General features: G+C 33.0%; 1 protein-coding gene across 1 annotated transcript in view; it reads left to right on the top strand.

Annotated features, from left to right (window-relative positions):
* The first annotated feature begins 19492 nt into the window (after positions 1–19492).
* LOC128992329 (TLD domain-containing protein 2-like) overlaps positions 19493–25209 on the top strand; it is a 419200-nt gene continuing 413483 nt past the window's right edge. Inside the window, exons 1-2 of the mRNA XM_054415850.1 lie at positions 19493–19534; positions 19993–20174. Of these exons, the coding sequence (XP_054271825.1) occupies positions 20089–20174 (86 nt within the window). The 5' untranslated portion in view covers positions 19493–19534; positions 19993–20088. The remainder of the gene's footprint in view (positions 19535–19992; positions 20175–25209) is intronic.

The raw sequence follows: 25209 nt of genomic DNA, 5'->3' as shown, positions 1-25209 counted from the left end.
AAAAAAATCTATCTATATATTAATTTGAAACTGTTTTTCTTTGTCACAGCTATTTTGAGAGAACGGCTGGGCGTAGAAACTCGGTAGAGGTGTCTAAAGAAAGGTCTTGGTCTGTAGATGAGCCATCAAAAGAGAAACATGGTGAATTCCCTTGGGGCTCTGCCCCCGTGGCCTTTAAATTCCCATCCCATGTTATTCTTATGGAGGAAAACGGGGTTTTTGTCACAGCTAATTTGAGAGAATGGCTGGGCGTAGAAACTTGGTAGGGGTCTCTAAAGAAAGGTCTTGGTCTGTAGATGAGCCATCAAAAGAGGAAAGAGGTAAATTCCCTTGGGGCTCTGCCCCAGAAGCCTTTAAAGTTGCCTCTTCAGATTTGTTTACATTACGACCATATGCATAATTCTACACTACTTTTTAATGCAACAGCTGTTAATATTTAAATTGTGATTTATTGAATTTGTCAAAATGAAGTACAGTATTTGCAATGGATTTTTTTGATTTTAAAATTGATTTTCTTCTGCATCGTGTCATGTTTTGCAATATAATGTTCTATTACCAAATCAGTGGAAAATCCTAATATCACAGTATCTTTTAAAATTATTTCTTATGGAGTTAACTTATATCTATTGTATGGCTTGGTTTCTGCCTTTTTTACCACTTCTTGGAGATTGTACGTAGGTGATATTCTTTGGCATATTGCATCCGTAGATAAACGAAACTTGGGTTGGTGTAATTATTACAATGGAAAAGAGCGAGAAATCTTGGACAATTTGATATAGGCTAAAAATAAAACTGAATTAACACTGTGCTACATTTCTTGAGCAATCATTTAAATCACCGATTTGCAAACAATGGAAACATAGAAAAAGTCATAGAACACAACCAAGTAAAAGAAATAGAAATAATGTTTTTTTTTACACTAAAAACACTAAAAAAACAAGATCAACTTTTTGAAAAAAGATAAGATATTCACAAAATATTTTGATTATATCTAACTGTTGTGTAGATCGTTAGTATTTCCATAATCTTTGAGTCGCCTGTAATGCTTCGCAATTGCTCGAATTCGAGCAACAGGTACACTAGTCTATATATTAATTTGAAACTGTTTTTCTTTGTGACAGCTATTTTGAGAGAACGTCTGGGCGTAGAAACTCGGTAGAGGTGTCTAAAGAAAGGTCGTGGTCTGTTAGATGAGCCATCAAAAGAGAAACATGGAGAATTCCCTCGGGGCTCTGCCACAGTGGCCTTTAAATTCCCATCCCATGTTATTCTTATGGAGGAAAACGAGGTTTTTGTCACAGCTAATTTGAGAGAACGGCTGGGCGTAGAAACTTGGTAGGGGTGTCTAAAGAAAGGTATTGGTCTGTAGGTGAGCCCTCAAAAGAGAAACGATGTAAATTTCCTTGGGGCTCTGCCCCAGATGCCTTTAAAGTTCACTCTGCAATTTTGTTTACATTTCGACCATATGGATAATTTTACACTACTTTTAATGAACCAGCTGTTAATATTAAAATTGTATTCAAAGGTCTACTGAAACTGTCAAAATTAAATGTTTACATTATTATTTATGATTTTAAATGGATTCTCCACTGCATGGCAGGTTTTTTATAGTCTCAACAAAATGATGAATTTATGATACGTTTGAAATGTTTTGTTCAAAAATTTATGCTTTATTGCTCTTAGAAAATTTTAAATCATGAAATAAGTGTGACTTATCAATTTCAAAGGAACATATAACTATTCCTTATCGGGTTAGCTTATATATATTGTAAGGTTGGCACTTGCCTTTTTTTTTCCTACTTTCAATCACCATTTATTTTTAAATTCAAGAAAGAACACCAGAAATTCATTTATTGGTATAACAGTTTTTGATAATCGGGTTGAAAATTGTGTCAAAAAAGGCTGTTCACAAAACTTCTGTCTAATAATTATATTCTATATTATAATTTACTAGCTTTCTAAAAACAAACATTTAGCAATATACTTTTATATATTGCTTTCCGAATACAACATCCTTTACGATATTTTTTGTAGGTAAAAATTAAAAACAATAGAAAAGTTTTCTGATTTGGATATACCAAATGGATATACCAAATTTTATATACAGAATGTTAAAATACTTACACGGTTCTACTTCGATTAACGGACACCGACCACCATCTCCTTTTTCCTGGTTTTCTTTTATTTCTAAGTAAAAAAAATCCTGCAGTTAAAACTATGAAAGCGTTGAGAGCTATTAAAGCGTCGTTGTCATCCATGTTTTGACGAATATTCGCTACTCCCGGGACGAACAGCTGATCGGGAAACCTCACATGTGTGTAGACGTGTGCTCGTGAGTCGACAAATAGCAAAATAAATTGCTCGCGGCTCGGCAAATATTTTTCAAGCGGCGAATAGCGCATGTCTGGAGCCGGCTTTAGAATTATTATTTCTCAACGCTACACATAAGCTAAGATGAGGGTTTGCTGTAAAAGCCTGCCATTTGGTGTTTTCCCTCAGATGGTAGGATGCTGGACAAATTACTCAAATGCTTGGTAATAACAAATTATAAATGTATTCTTCTTAAAATGGAGGAAACCCTTCATAACCTTCCTTTATAAATATTTACTTTACTATTTCAGTAAACTAGATAGTGGCAACAATCTTACTTGGTTATACTTCAATGATTGACATGGCTTAATAGGCTGTAATTCCCAATCGCTACGAACTAAGTTTGCTTCAAGTACGTAGGCCTAATGCATGAACTCGTCTGCAACAATTACAAGAAAAAATAATTACAGGTAAACTAAAGTAATACCAGTTTTTTTGCGTATGTGATGCAAACATAATTAATTAAAATCGATTTTACAATTTACAAAACATTGTGAGAACATGTGCTTTTTCATCCAAATTTAACATGAAAGTTGAGTTTAATATTTGACAATTACAAGGTCATTAACTGACAGACAACCAAAATGACTACATACAATCATAGATAAAAAATAACCCCGCCGCAGCAAACCTGACGCCTAAGCGAATTTCCATTTGGCTGAATTGATTTTCAATTGATCTATCTAAATAACATTAGGTTTAACGAGTACCTAGGTTTGCTGCTACAAGGAAACTAATAAAGTGTGTGTTTTAAGTAAAATACTTATTGCTTAGTATAAAATGAATATATTTGCCAAGTTTGATCAAAAGATATCCATAAACAAGCAAACTACAACATTTTACAATATTCTCCATAAGAATAACATGGGAATTTTAAATTTACCATTTTTTTAGTTTTCTCCGTAACCAATAACCGTACAAAAACACTTTGATATACTGAATTGTTTGTTTTTTTAAGCTCTTTAAGAAGGTTTAGAGAAAAATTGGGAAATTTTGTGTTTTGAGGGTCAAAAGTGAGAAAAACCTATTTTTACCCCATAAAACCCCCCATAAAACCCTGTTCCCATGGTCCGATCATGCTGGATCGCGAACTCATTCAAGTTTATCCCGCCTTACACCTTCAAACCAAATTTCATCAAAATCGGATAAAAATTACTCAAGTTATCGTGTTCACGGACACATATATATATATATATATATATATATATATATATATACATATATAAAAATTTGAACGAGTGGTGTTTTTGGCCTCTGGGGACATCAAAATGAAAAAGTAAATCGGTCCCGGGCCTAAGTCTTACCATGAGACCTACGGTAATAGCTACTTCCCTATAGGGAAATTCGCTAAAATGGCAAACAATATTATTTACAATATACAGCACAGAAATCAGTTTTCTTATTATTAAAAGGTTTTCTACTTACTATTTCACGAGTTTGTACAATTTTTAATGTGAATCAGCCAACTAAAAAGGAATCAACTCATTACAGAATTGACTTAAGTTAATTGACAGCTGTTCTCCAGTTCTGCCAACAAGGTGAAGTGTAATATAGTATAACTAATAAACCATTGATCATGATGTTCTATACAGGGTGAATAAAAAGTCAAGACCCCCCCCCCCCTCTAACATTTTTCCAAGTAAATATACAGAGATATCCTTTTGATGGTCGAGCAATCTTAGCAGGAAGTTTCATTTTATCATTTTGAAATTTTTGAGTGTCCCCCCAAAAGGGGAGATTTGGGGGGCAACTCAAATATTTTAAATGTAAACCCCCTTCAAGTGACACCTCATTTTGAAGCGTTTACAGAGTGAAAAATCCAAATAGTATCCAACGAGGTTGTACTGTTACATATTGTGTGAGGTTGTATTGTAGCCACTTCAGGGTTGTTGGATTATGTAAGGGTTGAAACATACAAAGAGAAGTGAAACGTAGAAATGTTAATGCGAGGAGAGAGGTAATGCGAGAATGTGGCGTGTTTAATATCACTGCAGTTGAGCGTTCTCAGCTATAATCACTACTTGTGTTTGTGTTATTCCACTCATCACGCATACAGTTTTTATCTGTCTCGTATTTGAGACTAAAAACAATACACAGGAGAAAAGTTGATGATTTTACATTTATTTAATTAATCTATATCTATAAAAGAGGAACTATGTATGTATATATATGTGTATATACATTATGGACTCCGAAACCGCTCGACAGATTGTAATGAAACTTTCAGGCACTATTAAGCATCTTTCAAGAATGGTTCGAGTGAAGTTTGGTGCAGATCCGTCAAAAGGGCTCCGCCCCAGAGGGTTTTAAGTGGCCCAATGTCAGACTTTTTGATCTACAATGAATACAAATAAATATAATTTAAAAGCAGAAGTTTACTTTCACCAACTGTTTTGTAGGTTTGAATAATCACAACATTCTGTATTAGCATTAGTCATTATTTGAAATAGTGCCACAGTGTTTCTACAGATTGCAGCACAGAAAACTATTTTACTTCTGAATAAGTCCAAATGTATTAGACCCCAATCGCAGCACACCTGTGCACTTAACAACGTTTGAATTCTCCAATGTTAAATATTAACACATAAAAACCTTTATAAAAGCATTATAAACAATAAAAGGGATGATTTTTTTTAATTTATGACGAAAGCTTTTTTGCAACCAAAAGGTGAGTGAGCGTAGCGAACGAACATCGACCTGGAGGCGAGTAAGCGTAGCGAACGAGCTAACCTGAAAACAAGTGAGCGCAGCGAACGATTTCCAACCTGAAGGTGAGTGAGCGTAGCGAACGAACTTCAACCATGACGTGATTGAGCCATGCGAATACGTATGAAGTTAAGCGGGGCAAAGCCCGCGGGTACAGCTAGTTGGTAATTAAAATAGCTAACTAAACAAACTCTTAGGGTTTCTGTAGCGATGGTAATTATTAACTGTTTAATGTCACATTTTTTGCGAGGTGGCTTAGTTGGTCACCCAACGGCTGTAGATCAAGGCAGAGATGTCTTAGTAGGTGCCACTCCTTATAATTTATAAGTTAATTTTATTCTATAGTCTGAATGATGAAGCCTGTCACCTGACTGGAGGTCTACGTGGGGTCCGGCCAATAGTTTAGGTCCGAGTCAGTCCCAGGTAGGAGAGTCAGGATACAGGATCCCTCGTACAATCTATAGGACTATAGTGTATTTGCTCACCCCTTTGCATAGTATTTTCCTTGCAGATGTTTTTGAAGCTGGTCAAATGCATGCGGAAAGAGGCTACCAACCTTTTCAACATAGTAATATTGCAGGGTAGTTTGTATAAAATATATTTATACATAAATATCAACACTAAGCCATAGAATTGGACGATTTATGGAATATTAATCCGCTCAAATATTGGCCAGGTAACGAATTTATCTCTTCAAATACGCAGAAACAAAACTGAAATATGTTTAATTGTTGGGTGTGATTAATGAAATAATCTTTTGCTATGCATTGATCAATATTCGGTTATTCGATCATGATTTTCTCAATGACTACAAGTTCAATTAAAAGTATACAACCTATTATATTATTATAGTGATACAATCAAATTTTATTCAAACAGTTAAGCCTATTTACCTAATAGAAATATAGGCATATGACACATCAAAATAAAGCTTAGGGTGTGTATATTTGCCAAATATTATTGGTATTTACAAATGCTTTAGGGGCTCTACCCAAGGCACCACTCCTTGCTCTACCGCACATGCCGTTTTCCAAAGGGCTATATCTGACATGCTTCAAAAGTTAAAATGATTTAATTTGATTTATTTAATGAAACAGCTGGTCAATGCAACTAACTGGTGTTTGTTTATTTACAAAAAAAATGTTTGTGATGCTTTATTTAGATTGAGGAAATATGTGCGTTTTTAGTGAATATGGGTTATGTTTTGTTAAAGAAAGGTTGTATAGTAAAGTATTGCTTGCAGTTTCATTTGTAATTGAAACACTGAAATATTTTATTACCTACATGTAAATCGGCTTGACCAAAATTGAAGAATTATTGTAAACATCTCATTTATGAAGAATCGATATCAAGCGATTGATGTTATTGCTACACTAAGGTATGTTGTCATATTCTTTAGGATCTATTGAGATCAATTATATTGAGGTCACATTTTCTTTGCAAAAGAGAGGCATATCAGCTTGTCTCTTATTACTTTTGTAAATTTTGGTTCCATAATAATGCAAGACAAACAAAATATTAAAGGAAAAGACTAAAATACAACTTTATTTTAAAGGCCTACTCTTTTGGATTGAAAATTGTTATCCAATATTTATACATACAGGATTTTCTATCGCAACTAAAACAATTACAGTACAATGAATAATTTAATCATACGTTGATTTCAATAATCTATCTATATATTAATAGGCAAGCATGTTTCTTTAAAACCTTTTTTCTCAGCTCGTGTGCATCGAAGGTAAAATCTACGCATACCTTTAGAAAGCTATTTTCCTCTAGGTGTGCAGAATCCCTTTATAAATTTAAATAGGCTCAAAGATAAGCACGAAAAATGAGTTTAAAAATTTGAAAAAATTAACATGGATCTTATGCGTTGCCATGGTGACGAAATAACAACGAAATATAAACTGAAAATCAAAACAAATGGAAGAAACTCCAATCACATGTTTTATTTACAGTGTGGGGTGAAAATAGATAAGTGAGTACAGTACATTAGATATTTTTGGTCGAGTTTCGACCACTGGACGACCTCTCGTTTAATATTAATTGACATTCAAATTAGTAGATATTTATACTATTCGACGCGGCCATCATGAATACCTACACATGAATAACTGTTGTCAACATCTAGCAAATTGCTGATGTGCTGCCGCTGTGTAAAACATGTTTGTGTATTTCATCTGGGATGCGACCAACCATTTCATATATTTTCCAATCACCAATCTTGGTGGATGTCAGTTAGATTTTCTATTTTTGGTTTATAAACAAAAATTTTATCGACGGTTTATAGAATAGGGAGTCCCTAGTAAAGAAACTCCTTGCCTTAGAGTATTTTTTTATATGAAGAACATACAATCTGGATCTACCCTATGGGTGATAAAAATACATATTAGTACAAAAAGTTAGTAAAACATAAGTAATGTAACCAATCAAGGGCTTAAGCTGGGTTTTCCTAGGCGCGGAATCGGCGAGCAGAGAATTTAAAGTATGTTGCAGTAAATAAATGAAATTGTATTAACCAATGGTAAATAAGCAAAGTAAAAATGTTTTGTAATCAGATGGTAAAATGGAAACCCTGTTTTATGAAATATAAATCTGATAAGCATTACGATAAAATTAATAACAAAACTTTTTGGTCTTTGAAATATAGGGACTTTTTGGGTTTTTACCACCCGATTTATAATGGATCTAGGTTAATTTGCACCGTTTAATACACTTTTTTTTACATTAAAGCAGGTTTGAAATAAATATAAAATTAAAAGCAGCAGAACTGTTCACGGACTTGACAGCCCGTTTACATACGGTATGAATTCGCTTTCGGTCAAGTTTGGATCCAATTTAACCAACGTTACCCTAACCTAATGTAATCAACCCGCCTTTGGATTAGATATTGGTCCCCGGCCAAAATTAATGCTAAATAGTTTTATTTTGGCAACAGCTGTGTGTTGATAGCTAAACAAGATGGAAACAACTTTGGGAGAAAACGTGTTAAACATTAACGTTATAAAATTTTGTAACGGCTTTACTATATACAATTTATAAATTTAATTGTAATTGTCAATCAAGTACAGATGCCCTGACTGTTAATTTGCCGAGTGCACCTGGTGACAAATGGCATTGCATTAATTAGGTCTTGGTTGGGTTGCAATACAATACCATATCACAGTATACAAGACATTGGCGTCGGTGTACATATTCATAGTCTAACAGCTATTTATTCACAATGAGCATTCAATGAGATTTCGTGTGTGTTCATTTCATTATGACGATGATGTCAGAATATGACTAAAAATACGCGTGAGTTTAAGTAAGTTTCGCGATACTGTAGTTGAAAATTTTTTTTAAATATTGTTAACACGTTTTTCCTGTTTGGTGAATTCCAAAGTAACCAAAGTGACAAAGTATCTCGCTTTAGACAACGTTTTAGTAGTTTAATTATTTTAATCAAAGTAACAAAACGGATGATATATCGGGGAGAGTACGATTAATTAGTTGAGCGTTAACATAATCAAAGAAAAACGATTTGTATGTTTTGTGATGATGTTGGTATTTTTAATTTACATAATCGTTTTATGCTTTGGGGAAAGTAGTGCAACCCTCTCAAGCATATTCAAACCAATTTTGATATACAACGAGATCTGGAGGCTAATATCAAACGAAAAACACCATTAGTTTAGTTAGGTCAGGTCTAAGAGCTAGATAACTGCATATAGCTTACAAATTATTAATAATTATTACATTTTGCATTTTAGAGCAAAATTTACGTTCCTAGTAACGTAATCAAGAGCTATACAAATCATTTTGAGGATAAATCTCCTTGAAATACTCTTAATATTAAATATTTTGAAGGATGTGAAATTATGAAACGACAAATACAGTATGAAGATACATATTGTTACTTGTGAATAAAAGTAAAAATATATTCTGCACACTTTAGTTCGACAGAGTTTTGATGTTGAACTGTCGAAAGCTCCAACTTGATGAATCGTTAATTGAAACTGTTGTAATCACATCACGTTGTTTAATTACCCAACTACTGCGTAGTTAATGAAATGAAAACAATTCAAACTGGTAAATTGTTCATGAGGAAAACCTTTTAAACTATTTCATCACACATTAAATGTAATGTAATACAATGGGTTTATTAATATACTACCATGTTAGGTACTTTCCTGTTAAAGGGAACATTCATTATTATCGATGATTTATTTTCGATATATCGATATTTTTTCCATCCGATATATTGATAGTAACAAATTGAAACTTATCAGCTGACAAGTAAGATATAGGATACAGTAAATAAATATTGTTCAGTATCAACAAATAAACAAAATATCATATTGAAATGAAACTGTTCTAAACTAACCTAACCAACCAATCTTGCTGTAACATTTCAAAATTCCGTTTGATAGCCTATTCCTCATATGCCTTTTCTGTTATCACATGGAATTTTGAAACGGTAACTTAGCCTAATACAGCAAGTTTGGTTAGTTATGTTAGGTTAGTTTAGAATAGTTTCATGTCCTAATCCAATATATAGGCTATTATTTTTGCCTAAAACAAGGTTGGTTCTTAATTTGTAATTTAAATGCGTTTGAAGATAATAAAACAGAAGTACCAATCGTGAAGTAAAACACAAATATCGATATATCGAAAATAAATCATCGATAATAATGAATGTTCCCTTTAACAGGAAAGTACCCAATGGCATATGTGTGTAATACAATGTGCAATATAATGTTGTTTGTAATTAATATAAGGTACAATTTATACTGATTCTTATATTGTTTGTTTAAAAAAAAAATCCAGCAAATTTAGTTATAGTATGTAAGAAGCATAATTGATTTATTTGAATTGTTTGTAGTGGTAACATTGTTTCTTTTTTCATTTCCCTCACTAAGTTTGATTTCATTCATAATTCTGTATCTCATGGCAGGCAAATCTCGTAGACATTGTAAGTACAAAATATTATTATCCATTATAATCTAGGAAAGTAAAATCTGAAATTAAAATTTGTATTAAAAATACTATTGAACATGGATATGGGAAAATAATATTCACTGTTGGTTAACCTCAAATACTAAAATATGTTAAATTAGGTTATAAGCATGTTAACTTGCAAAAAGCACACTGTACGAAAGAAAATGGTAATTTAAATTTTATATTTAGAATAGTTATATTAGTAATATTTATGCATTTGTATATTTTCTTTACAGACGAGTTCCTGTATTAAAATAGAGCTCTACGGAAGGCCATCATAAAGTAAGACTGTTTCAATTAAATAATTAGGCATTTAGGGCTGAGATACAGAGGTATAATTTAACTAAAGGAAAAGTATATATTTGTTATGATTTCATTTATTTTGTAATAAAATGTCAGTGTTGTACATGAAAATGAAATGGCTTCTTTTTAACTTAGGCTGAATCCTATTGAATTTATATAGTTCTGTAGTATAAATCATTACATTTATACTTTTATTGGACCTTACGAGTATAAATATATGCGCGACTCTGCTTTACAGAACAACAAAATACAACAAAAAATCAGGAAATCACTATAGCCTACTTTTAAAGTTTTAACCAAGCCTAATTTTTACTAGCCTAGAGTGAAATATTACATTACAGCCTAATTACTAAATGAGCATGAATCTATAGCAAGATAATTTCATAAATATGTCTAAATTTAACTTGAATTACCTTATCAAAGAAGAGCTAACATATGAGCTCTTATCAAGAGGACAAGATATTATTAACAATGATGTTCAGAGTTTAAGGAGGCAATTAAGGTTATGTCAAGACGTTCCAACAAATGTCATTAATTTGAAAGGGAAAATTATACTTAAAGATGAATTTGACACGATAGGAAACAAATTATATAATGTAGAGGAACTAATAGGTCAGTGCAAGGAGACTAATAGCAACTTATTAGTAGCCAAAATCAAAGCTAAGCTAGCCCATTTAGCCTTAAGAATTTCACATATGAAACTGTGTAAACTAGAAGAATCATTTACGAATAGACTTACTGACTTTGTGGATAAATTGCAAAAATCCACGTCGCAATTTGAAGCTATCCTAAATGACATCCCTCAGGAGGAGTTGGCGGAATTTGAAGAAAGGTTAAACACATCTATTTTGGACGAAGAGGAAATCGACTCAGAGATAAATAAGCATGTTGTTCACGATAGACAAACTTCTTCTACCCCTACCCAACATAACACACAGACACTGGAAGTCGTTCAAGATTTCAAGCCTATAGAAATTCCATTTAACAATCGCCTTGGTCCACAAGTACAACCACTAGCAGGCCCCTCTCAAGAAATTGAAAATGTAAATGTATTCGGAAAAATTAAGAATCCGTTAGAAAATTACCTACAAAAGTTCAGGATCTGTAATGGACTAGAAATCTATCCTTTGCTTGACTTTTTAAGAAACCTAATAACCATCACCATCGAGACCAATCTTACTTCACACCAACTGTTTGAAATTTTGCCTACATATACGTCTCAACCACTCACGAATAAAATATTAGAACACAAGCACACAAATCAATCAATAGACCATCTACACACAGATATCATAAATACTTTCATACCAATAACCCTGAAGGAGAAACTGAAACAAGAACTTATTTTTAGACCGCAAAAAACAAACGAACCGTTGTCAATCTACATAAACGAGGTGAAGACAAATCATCAGGTATTGAAGGGAAATCTCACTGAAGAAGAATTGGTTTGTTTCATCAAAAATGGCATCCACCCGGAAATCAGAAATAAATTAGTGTTTGAAAAAAATCCGATAACCTTCAGAGACCTAGACCAACTGTGCATAAACCTAAACAACGTTAATTTTAATGATTATGTCAGACACAATATGTTTCCTACAACGTCAAATACATCATCAGGACATATGCATAATAGGTCAATTGAAAATCAGGGAAATCATGGGTATGGACAAACGTCAAGTGGGACCTCATATCCACGAGACAGGGTTTGTTATAACTGTGCTAGACCAGGTCATACAGCAAGACAGTGCTTCAGAAAACCAAAAAACTCATAAACTTGGGAGGTATAAGAACCGAACTTCATGTATCTTATCCTCCCAGAAAACAAAATGTTAATGATAATACAAATCATAGTTTTGCATTCAAAAATGAATTAAGACAACTAGTTAAAGGGCACAACAAGTTAAAGAAACCTAGCATAACAAAAACCAAAGGTAAAACAATAGATTCTTTACCATGCATGCAAATAAAATTAACTGGGAAAATACATGTAAAATCTCTACTCGATACTGGAGCCAGTAGAAACTTTATAAGTAAAGAGCTTTATGACAAACTAAACGCAGTAAATAAAATAAGAGGAACTAAGAAATGGACTGATATAATGTTAGCTGCAAATGAAGAACCATTGGACATCATAAATGAATGTAAGATAAAAATCAAGATAAGCAAGTATTCCTGGTATGAAAAATTTTTGGTGATAAAACAAAACTATTATCATATGATAGTGGGAGCTCCATTCATTCGTAACAAAGGCCTAATTATCGATTTAAATGACAACAGCTGTTATTTTAAATTCGCACCTTCAGACAAAATAAAGTTATGTGGAGATGAAAATTGGCAGAAATTAGCAATAAATAATATTCATATCGGAACTCCAGAGATGACCACAGAAATAGAAGAACTAGTAAAATCTTATCCCAATGTATTTACTGATAAGATTGGTGAGGCACTTGACCTACAAGTAGAACTAAAGCTTACTGATGATAAACCTATATGTATTCGCCCTTATTTTCTAAGTCCGCCTACTTTGAACAAAATGAAAGCTATAGTAGACGATTGGTTAGCCCAAGGTATAATAGAACCATCCACTAGCGAATATAGCAGCCCAGCATTTTTAACAGCAAAAGATAGATTGGTAGTCAACTATTCTGAGTTGAATAAGAAATTAGTGAAAATGAACTATCCAATTGGTGACCTCCAAAATATGTATCACCATCTACAAGGGGCTAGTTACTTTACAGTAATCGACTTGAATAAGGCTTTCCTTCAATGTCCTTTAGCGGAAAATTCTAGAGACATCACATCATTTTCTACAATTTTTGGGAAATATCGCATGAAACGTGTTTGTTTTGGACTCCAGGTTGGAAGCTCCGTTCTATCAAGCTACTTGGATAAAGTTTTTCAAGATATAAAGTTTAAATACATGGTAAATTTCTGTGACGACATAGTTATTTTCAGCACTAACAAGTCTCTGCATATGTCACACGTTAAGGAGGTCATTGACAGACTTGCCAAACACAAACTAACAGTAAACGTTGACAAAGCAAAATTTTTTTGTCGGGAAATCAGCTTCTTAGGACACTTAATTAAAGACAACACTGTAAGAATCGACCCAGAACGTACAACTGCCATTCAAAAGTTTCCCGAACCCAAAAATGTAAGACAAGTGAGGCAATTTACAGGCATGTGTTCTTATTGGGCTAAATATATCCCTAACTATGCCGATATATGTGCACCTTTACACAGTTTGAAACAGAAAGGAAATAAATTCATTTGGTCCCAAAAGTGTAAAATTGCCTTTGATACGTTGAGGGAGAAAATTTCAAATCCCCCAATTTTGCAGTTAGCTGATTTTTCAAAACCATTTGTTTTACAAACGGATGCATCGCAAATAGCGGCAGGAGGTGTTTTATTGCAAGAAAATGAAAATCAAGATCTACTACCAATTGCCTACTATTCCAAAAAATTCAATGATAACGAGCTAAAATACAGTGTGTATGAGAAAGAAGCCTATAGTGTCATATTATGCATCGAAAAATGGCATGAATTTTTGGAAGTACAGCCCTTTAAATTGATAACAGATAATCAAGCTCTCAGCTACGTACTAAACACTCGGAGGAAACTGGGAAGATTATCAAGGTGGGTAGAACGCCTGTTAAACCTCCCATTCACTGTCGAACATAAAAAGGGAAGTGAAAATATCTTAGCGGATACTTTATCCAGACTTTTTGATGAAGAAGACATCAATCATGACGAAGACATCAGAACAGAAGAGGACTCTACGTTGAAGATAAATAATTCTGTAAATATTGTTAGGGAAGAAATTTGGAACAAGAAGAGAAATGTAAATAAAATAAATCATGTAAATAGTAGTAATAAGAAAATGATGAGAAACAAACGAGAAGATATACATTTTTGTAATCTAATTCAAGAGATACCAATGGCATTAAATGACTTGAAGTATCACCAAGGAAATGACTCGAAATGTGCAGAGATAATTAAAAGCGTACAAAATAATACTAATCAAGAGTGTTTCTACCTGAAAAATGACGTTTTGATGTACAAAAATCAATCTGGAAAAAGTAAAATTTATCTACCAGATAACTTAATAAATTTGGTTTTTACATTTTACCACAACACAATGATCGGAGGTCATTTGGGAATCTCTAGGACCCAAGGTAAAATAAATGAATATTTTTACAATCCAATTTTAAATGAAACTGTGAAACAGAAGATAAAACAATGTAAAATATGTGCTATGTCGAAGACCACGCAAAGGAAATACGAGGGTAAACTAATTTCAATTCCTGTTGAACAAACCATGAATACAGTTTTTATTGATATTCTAGGACCATTGCCAAGATCAAAGGGACAAAATAAATATATTCTAGTGATAGTCGATGCATTCACTAGATATTTATGGCTTCACGCTCTTAAGGACTGTAATTCAAGATTGATAATCGCAAAACTTCAGCAAACCTTTGTGAATTTTTCAACTCCGAGGATATTAGTGTCTGATAACGCTTCATACTTCATATCCAAGGAATTCAAGGCCTATTTATTTAAACATTTCATTGAGCACCGTCGTATAGCGATATATCGTGCAAATGGAAATCGAGCTGAGAGATTTATCAGAGATGTGTCTACACTATTGCGATGTTTTTACCACAACAATCAATCTAATTGGGATGACAATTTAGGTTTGGTCCAACTTAGTTTAAACACAGCTGTAAATTCGTCTACAGGTCAAACAGCCTTCCAAATGATGTTTTATCATGAATGTAATAACGCACTATCAAATGTTTGGAATATACAGGATTTGTTTTGAACAAAGCTAACTGAAGATTAGAAGAAAGAAAATTTAACTAAAGCTATAAACAACATCAAGAGAAGCATTAAGAAAAATCAAGAACGTGCGAAATACAGGAATCCAAGATCGCCATTCGCTGTCAATTCTATTGTTTATGTCCGCACTCACTATTTGAGCAACAAAGTGAAAAACTTTTCTAAGAAGCTTGCTATCAAATATTCTGGACCATATAGGATATTGTATTTCGTCACGGACGTAACAGTTTTGATACAGAACGTGAATAATTATCAAGACGTGAAGAAAGTACACATTGTGGACCTCAAACTAGCAGAAGACAAATGAATGTGATTCAAACCCGATGCTTACACCGGACTGAGAGGACTGAAACTACTTCAGAAGATTGTATAACTTTTTTAGAGTAATATCAGGAAATGTATATTTTTATTAAGGAGGTATACAGAAGGAAAAGCGAATTATTTTAGCAAACAATGGCGAAAGAAAACCAAAATTTCAAAAATTAAATAAAATTAAATGTAAATAAATAAAGCGCATTCATTTAAAATAGTGAATCAGGATGAATAAATGAGTGGGTAAATGTATAGTTCAAATGTGAGTGTAAATGTGAGCAAATGGATTGATCAAATGGGTGAGAATGTGTGTGAAAGTTTTGACTAAAATTAGTAAATAAGGATACGTGACTCTGAACACTTGACACAAAACTGTTACTTATACACTTATACGACAGGCCATACAAAACACAAACTTTAACGCGCACTAAATACACTAAACTTATAACTAAAACACGACACATCACACTAAAACGCACGCACTTCTACTTGTTCCAAACTAAACTGAACAAACAGGATTTTAAAATGAATGCAGTTAAAAGTAGTTTTATCTTATCTTTGGTATTCGTGATCATTATCATTCTTCCTTTTGGGCATAGTTTGCTAAATAATCCGTCTTGTTTTAAAAAAGGGATATAGGAAAGTTTTGTTTGAATCAAATAAATTGATTTGTATTTATTTATATGTGGTTTTAAAATGGTAGTTGATGAAATTACAAAGAAAAATGTTTAGTTAAAAGAAATGTTTTAATTCAATTTTAATTTGGTTTTATATAACTTGAAAAGCAACAAAACTGAAGGCCCGCGCATTCTAGTGACAAACTATTTGTAATACATTAGGTTATCTGAACTAACCGGATATTGTATTGAGCTGAGCTATTCTATTTCATAGTATTGAATTTTGCAAATATTATTGTTGTTTGTTATGAAGGAAAAAACTTGAACTAAATTTACTATGATTTTTTTTTATTTTGAAGTGGCGGAAAATTTATACTGATTCTTATATTGTTTGTTTAAAAAAAAATCCAGCAAATTTAGTTATAGTATGTAAGAAGCATAATTGATTTATTTGAATTGTTTGTAGTGGTAACATTGTTTCTTTTTTCATTTCCCTCACTAAGTTTGATTTCATTCATAATTCTGTATCTCATGGCAGGCAAATCTCGTAGACATTGTAAGTACAAAATATTATTATCCATTATAATCTAGGAAAGTAAAATCTGAAATTAAAATTTGTATTAAAAATACTATTGAACATGGATATGGGAAAATAATATTCACTGTTGGTTAACCTCAAATACTAAAATATGTTAAATTAGGTTATAAGCATGTTAACTTGCAAAAAGCACACTGTACGAAAGAAAATGGTAATTTAAATTTTATATTTAGAATAGTTATATTAGTAATATTTATGCATTTGTATATTTTCTTTACAGACGAGTTCCTGTATTAAAATAGAGCTCTACGGAAGGCCATCATAAAGTAAGACTGTTTCAATTAAATAATTAGGTATTTAGGGCTGAGATACAGAGGTATAATTTAACTAAAGGAAAAGTATATATTTGTTATGATTTCATTTATTTTGTAATAAAATGTCAGTGTTGTACATGAAAATGAAATGGCTTCTTTTTAACTTAGGCTGAATCCTATTGAAGTTATATAGTTCTGTAGTATAAATCATTACATTTATACTTTTATTGGACCTTACGAGTATAACTTTGTGTAAAATGTTTTAGAGTTTTAATGTTACTTGCGTCTGGTCCTAGTTCTAAAGGATTGAATTTAACACTAAACGAGAAACTGTAACTAGCAACAGAGAAAATTTGTGTCTATGGTTAAGTTTATTAAATAACGTATGAGGATAGTTCGCTTGGATTTTTATACAGAAAGTTGTACAATAGAAAAAATAAGGTTACCCTTAAGATACATAAGTTGTCGTTTCCATTTTTATAAGGTCTCATTCGTTCGAGCTACCTATCTTCCTATAAGTAGAACTGGCTTATACTAATGCATAAGAAAATGTAATTTATACCATAAACTACAAGAAATGCTTGTGAACAGTGTTTCACAAAAAATACCGAAAAACTGTTCACAAACATTTCTTGTAATTTATGGTTGATAGAGGTCTGAACCCGAAACTTTTAGTTCGACTCATCAAAGATGATTTGATATTCAATAATGACGCCACAATAATTATCTGGCAAACATTGTTAAAATGTAAAATACGAAAACAGTATAATACCATCTATCCTTATAAAAGGCTAACACTGACAATCAATCAATGTATCTAAAAAAACTACAAGCCATAAGAACTCAGGAATTGGAATGGAGGTTCCAATTAAGCTCTATGTGTACAATAAGAAGTGTTTTCAAGAAATTCCATCAGTGCTCTGCCCCAGTGGCCTTCCCATGTTATTTTTATGGAGAAAAGATTTGTTTACATTTGAACAGATGAATAATTTTAAATTTTACACTATTCTAATTGAACAGCTGGTTGTATTTATTTGGTTGACATGAAAATATTTACATTATTTTGTGTCTTGAATTGGTGTTTTACTACCTTTAACTCTTTTGTAATCGTTAAATGAGTTTAAAATCAAGATATGTACACTATGTGTGGTGGGTTTTAAGATCTGTGTTTCTCAGCGACTAAATAACAGTATAATATTTTATGTGTTCAGAGTTCAAATGTCAAAGGAACTATTATTTGCAAAAGGGTTTCATCTAATATTGTAAGGTATGTCACCTGCCTTCTCCTATCACGACTTTGTGATTATTTGTGTGCCCAAGAGTGATGATCTGAAGTTCTCGATAAATTCAATCACTTCCATCCCCTACAAAACAACCTAACAATATTAACAATATTATGTTGCTCTACAAACTTTAATTTGAGTTTTTGGTAGATTGTGTAAAATATTCGCTTTTCATATTCGTAGAGAAATATAGGTATGCATGATATCGAGTGTTAATAATTCCTTTTACTGGAGAGGTGAGAAAAACCACTGTCATGTGAAGTACATTCCGCTTGGTGAAAACATCATAGACACTGTAGACCTGGAACTATTTAGGACCTTTGAGGGATATAAGAAACACAGTAAAACATCGTGCAAGGTTTTTATGTTACTTAATGTTACTTTAATCAACTTTTCAATAAAGTTATGGGAGAGCTGACAGTACTATTATAAAATTAGGTGCGTGTGAAGGAGATTCAGCGGGAATAGTTTTATGACTAAAAACATTAGCCTATCCTCTCTTAGTTTAACTTAAGTGGTCTAATGTTTAAATTAAATTTCCATGAGCAAAGCCAAGACGGGGTGAGCTAGTTTGTTATAATACTAGCTGTACCCGCGGGCTTTGCCCCGTTTAGCTTCACAAGTGAGCTTGTTCGCATGGCTCAATCACGTCCTGGTTGAAGTTCGTTCGCTACGCTCACTCACCTTTAGGTTGGAGCTCGTTCGCTCCGCTCACTTGCCTTCAGGTTAGCTCGTTCGCTACGCTAACTCGCTTCCAGGTTGAAGTTCGTTCGCTACGCTCACTCACCTTTTGGTTGCAAATTGGCTGTAGTCATAAATTTAAAAAAATAATAGTGCTGCACCCTGTTGGTAATCCTTGTAACTTTAATGCTATAGAGCATCATAGAACAGAACCGACTTGTTTAATTGAAACGGCTGTTAAGAAATTTCTTTTAAATATGAAAAATCATAAGGTTAACATGGGAAACTCCAGAGCCACCGGGGCGGAGCCCGAAAGCCCGATCAGAATAAAAACTACTTAGTTTTCCTATTTAATGCCCAAAGAATCGGTGTACCGAATTTCAGCCTCCTAGGTAAATGGGAAGTGGGAGAATTAGTGATGAGTGAGTGAGTGAGTGAGTCAGTGAGGGCTTTGCCTTTTATATATTTAGATTCCGAATTCGTCAGCTGTGTGGATTTGATTTTAAATACAAGTGAATTATTTTCTGTTTCAGATTACTCAAATTCCACAACAAACAAAAGACTTCCACCATCTGGTCTTAAAATCAAGTACGCAACGTTACTGAATAATAGTACAAGAAATAAAAATACCTACTTATTTAGCTAAAACTTACAATTAATATTTTTCTTAACAGATTAACACCAGCTCATTTAAATTCATTTAATTTTAAAATAATTAAATCGAATTATAATTTTTTTTTAGGAAATAGTAAGCCTTAGTCAATCTTCCTCTACGTTGTAATAGACTAATTTAAATAACTATATCATAGGCTAGTTAAAATTTTTAAACAATAAATTAAAAAAAAATCTGCTAGGGATTTACCACGAAATAAATGTAATTTTTATAATAATATCAATCAGAATAAAGATTTCAGTTGGTATTAATGTTAAACTATAATACATTTGGGATTTTTATTGAATTTACGTAATACCGATCATAATTTTAAAGTTTTTTTATTTTCTAAAATAATTTAGATAAAAATTTAAATAAATTTATTCACTTTCAGCATACAGAATGTGAGGCATACAATATAAAGAGAATAGCACGTGTGTTTTGGCGGGTTAAGTGAGTGAGTGATCAAGATGGCTGGTTGATACTCAAGATGGCGGCGTGGAGTGGAGGCCCTTCCAGACAGAGGTCCCTCAAGGATCGCCTCCGGGAAGGAATCGCTGGCAGCTTCTCTTGGCAGTAAGTTTCATTTAAATTCATAAAACGTGGAATTAACTGCATCATGGACTGGGGATTATCGAATATTACTTGTTGAATGGATTAATGACAGCCTAAAAAATAATAAATTTATTCTTAATACGAGACATTGAGGATTTTATAAGTCATATCGTAAAGAAGGAAGGGGAAACAAGTTAACCAACATTAGGATTTTGATGTGTGAAGTAAATTGCATGCAACTGTATTGAAAATTGTGTGAATTAGGGATGATCATCGATAGGTCAGCCATCTATGGTAACATCGGTACCAACCATTGATGTTGCAAACATATCGATATTTAAAAATTTATATTTAAAAACATCGATTGTCGATTTTATTTTGTTTAGAGTTTTGTCTACTTTCTATCTCAGCTTACCTAAACTATACGTTCTAGATTGGCACTTTTTCTTTTACACCTCCAGGAATCAAAATATCGGTTATGATCATACAGGAGCAGAAGTGCTGCGGCTGAAATTGATTACAAATTACAGACATTTATTTTTAGCAACATTTAGGGCTCTCACACTACTCTTCCATAGGTGAAATCCAGTTGGGGATATTTAAGGTTTCAAATGAATAAAGTACAAAAGTTCAATCTCTTGTTCAGGTCAACATTCAAAAATCATTAAATGTAATAATGTTTTATTCAATTAGCCTACATTGATATTTTGATAATTGGCCAATAACATCGATATTTGACGAAAACGTCGATGTAACAACAACTCGGTAACCTACTATCGATGTAAAGGCTATCGAACATCGATAGATAATCATCAATGTTTAGAAAACATCGGTTATCGATGCTCATCCCTAGTGCAAAGAATTCCTGTTAACGTCTCAAATTGCATAAAGATACCAATTAGTTAGAAGTGGTAGACTGTTCAGGCTGGACTTGGTACTTTAGTCATGTTTTGTTGTAAATGTGCATTTTTGTACACACAATAGACGCGAAATCACGACGTATACTTGTCAAAACAAATTGCTCATTTTACAAGAGTAGAGCCCAGTAGACGTTATCCATTCTGAAGGTTGAACTTCTAGGAGATGAACGGTTCAAAGGGGGGGTTTGAGTCTCAGTTTTTTTGCTTCTGCCAGATATTGTACACTTTTGTGAAAGAAAACTCAGCCATAATGTAGGAAGTAATATTAATCCATACGTAATCCAGATTTGAACATTTAATACACAGTATTTAGAAGCTTTCATGTTTTCTTTTCCGAAATCAAAACACACATAGAACGCCTGTTTGCTTTAGTCAGGTAAATACACCACATGTCCATGTCGGTAAATACATCGATTGACGTTCCGTGGTTGGCCTAAAGTGTTGTGTAGGGTTCGTATTTGTCGTGTCTCAATGCAAACGACCAATCTTTGGATTTAGTCGAAAATCTATGTTTTTCTAACACTAAAGAACTGACGGGAACCCCTCTCACATTTAACCACAAATTGAACCAAATTTGTAATTTTGAGGAAATGCCGAAAATGTTTACTATTTAATCTCGAAAATATGTAGAGGACAAAAATTATTCAGTCAGATGAAGAGGGTAGCATATGTAGACAGGACTAAACTCTACAGACAAGCAATAATCAAGCAGACCTGACCTAACCTAACCTAATGCTACAATTGACAATGAGGGTTTTAAATGAGTCATAAGGTTATTGTATAGTGCTCGGATACTCTCCAGAATAGGCAAGAGTTGTTAAATTCACGAACTTAAGAGTATTGTGTTGGTGTATAGCGTTTATTGATTTTTTTTACGTAATTGACTTTAATAGGAGACAAAATAGCTTCCCAAAAATCTGTACATTTGTCAAAAGTGAAACATCAATTGATCTAAAATTTGGTAGAGATTTAGCTGATGAAGTGTAGAGTTATCATGATTTATTAACTAGACATTCAGGATATTTTGAAATTCAACAGTTATCCAGAAAATTGATATACATAATACTAAACAAAATCTTTACAGATCGTGCGATTCCGAGCACTAAAAAGCTACAAAACTGTTTTTAAATCCTCTTTAAATTGAGACATAGTAAACTACGATGGCTCCCACTATGATCAACACTATTTCCCAATTTTACATCAGATTTTAAGGTTTATCAACAATAATTAATTAACATAGATTTAATTATTACAATGACAAGTTGTTCGTACTTGAGAATATTCTGTTATTTCAGCGATCTATGAGTGAAAATGAGTAAAAGCGTTTTTAAACTCTTAATTCTGAGTACTGACATAAGCATCATTATTTTCATTATCATTATCAATTGAGATGAGGACCTTAGGTGCGTATTTTTTCCAAAATATGAGTGAAGGATGAGTGTAGAATAGTGACATGATCTGGGTAGCATTGTTAATGATCAGCTGTTTCATTAGCCAGGATCGTTTATTAAAAAAACAATGATCAGGAACAGCTGGGTCCAGTTTTTGATAAGCTACACACTTTTCTCAGTATCGAACTAGCGACTGATTGATTGTTAAGGTGAGCACCATAACCATTCAGCCACCCAGCCTTCGTCTTTTAAAAAATGAATGGAAAAACATAGTTTAAGAGCTACAATGATGTTTTATATTATTATAGTGACCTTTTGAATCTCGTTTGAAACTTTGCGAACAAGAGGACCTCTTGCTGAGAAACATTGGACCAGTTTCTAAGTTTATTGTACTCTTTGATCGTAGATTCTGAACACAAAACAGGTATTTCTGCATTGACCTGGTTTTAAACCACAGTCTATACTTTGGCTTTTAAAATACTTTATCTGTTAGAAGTGTGTGGACAGTGGATTTTTACTGTGTTTTACTTTTCTATAAATATAAAATACATCCGTAACATTCAGACACAAAAAATACGAAAGTCGTAATGCTCATTAGGAATTCAGGGTGCATCAGAAATATATTTTAAGAGAAAAACAAAAATTACACCACGAAACTAATCAGCGAGAAAAGATGCAAATTAATTACAATAATGTGCCTTCTATTGATGGAACAGGTGTAGTGTGTTGTCATGTAACCCGACCTAGAAGCTTAGCAAGTAATAATGAACGTGCTGATGTTGTGGGGTAGAGAAGGATTACACAACTCAAAGTAAACAAAGCTGTTGCTAGGTTACTACAAACCATAACCGACACGTTAGACATACAAATGTATTTACGAACGTGCTGATTATCCTTCTACAAACTTGTCTAATAATTATCATACCAAAGAATATTGTAATTTTCAAGTTTTTGAGTATTAGGAAATGATTCATGAAAGCTTGGATTCTGAGAGTTTGTAGTGTTTGTTGGTAATCAAATTATTACCGATTCGATTCTGATTCTGACCAAAGTCAATTTTTTTGAAATTCAAAACTGGACCCAGTTTTCCGTAACCAGGTCCAAGCCAAGGAATCTACCGATCTTACTTAGTAACAACAAGTCACATGCAATTTACTGCAATTTAGAATAATCCTGATTTCATATTAAACTAAACTTTCGCACCCAGCAATGAAAAGCAATAATAATAATTTAACTTCCATTCTGTTTTGGAAACTACCTCACATAACACTAGCTGTGTAATGTTACATTGAATATTTATTGATCATTAAATGCACTTTTGGTTGTAAATACAGACCTAATAGCAGAATGTAGTCCTAGTGGGAAGCGTTACACTATTTATCTGGAAAAGCTATACAAACATTCGCTCAGAACACCACAAAGGGAACGTAAACAGTTCTCCATTTGGGCTAACGTTCTGTACACTAGCTGAAACCCTGAAACCCACCACCTGTCTGACTGGGTCAAAATCTGGGAATGGTAGGGTTTAGAATCACATTTCTTAGGAATACAACATACGGCTTCGCAAGGGAAGAAAGGTTGGTTCAAAACAATATTTTTATAACTTTATCAGCTGTGTCAGTTTTAAGGTGTGTTTCTATATTTACACTTGAATGTGTTGATTTCTGCGTCTCGAGTTTAATGCAAAACGATTCGTGCTTGCACTGAATAAAAAAATAGATTGATTTGGATTGTAAACTACAAGTTGTCAAATGATATTTCACTAGTGTACATGTTGCTCGAATTAGAGCAATCGCAAAGTATTACAGGAGTTATTTCGAAACAAATAACAGTCATAATGTCTAATGAGTTTAAAGAGTCAACTCAAAGGCTATGTAACGAATGGAAATACTCACAATGTAGGCTACATAACAGTTCAATATCAGCAACATTTCTTGTAAATATTTTACAATTTGTCAAAAGCTGATCTTGTTTTATAATGTTACCCGATTTACCCATAGCCACATAAGGTTGTCCATGTTTATCTTCATTATTGATTATCATTATTCGTCATTATTATTATTCATTATCTTCATTATTCCTGCATGGTACCAGCATTGTCACCAGTATGTTTAAAAATTTCAGTAATGTTTTAAAATGGTGATAACATTTGTTCACATTACTCAAGACAAACAAGGACTACCTGAATAAAACCTGTGACAATTTTATTTGCTTCGATGTTAGTTGCTAAAATAACGCCAATCTTTAATTTACCTGAGAAAACTCAGAGTTAAAAGCCTGATGTTCAGGTGGTTTTTTGTTTCCCTTAACAGTGCATAAAAATTTAATCCATCGACGAAGTTTTAGTAAAGGTTTATTTTTCTTGAATGTGTCATAATAATATGCAAACATAGATTAAATAGTTATTTGTGCAACTAGTGAGAAAAGTGAGCAATTGACTCACTCGAGAGAAATCCTTACTCACGAGCCGTAGGCGAGTGAGGAATGGTTTCTCGAGTGAGGCAATTGTACTTTGAACTCGAGTTGCTGTATTATAGTTTAGCAGTTGCTGCATTATACTTTTCCTACAGTTACCATAAAACAAATAAATTGGTGAAGAAACATAACCTATTTTTACATAGAATGAACTTTTAATATAACATTTAATGTGAAGTGACAAATACAACAGTACAACAGCTGACCAGCTGATTTACAGCCAGTGCTGCCAACGTATTTCGCGCGCATACGGCGTTGCCTGTATGTTAC

The sequence above is a fragment of the Macrosteles quadrilineatus genome, unplaced genomic scaffold (genome assembly GCF_028750875.1).
Source record: "Macrosteles quadrilineatus isolate MER2022 unplaced genomic scaffold, UCM_ALF_1.0 Scaffold_4__1_contigs__length_99947679, whole genome shotgun sequence".
Classification (NCBI taxonomy): Eukaryota; Metazoa; Arthropoda; class Insecta; order Hemiptera; family Cicadellidae; genus Macrosteles; species Macrosteles quadrilineatus.
Note: the sequence above shows the minus strand (reverse complement) of the source record. Positions and strands in the feature narration are given on the sequence as shown.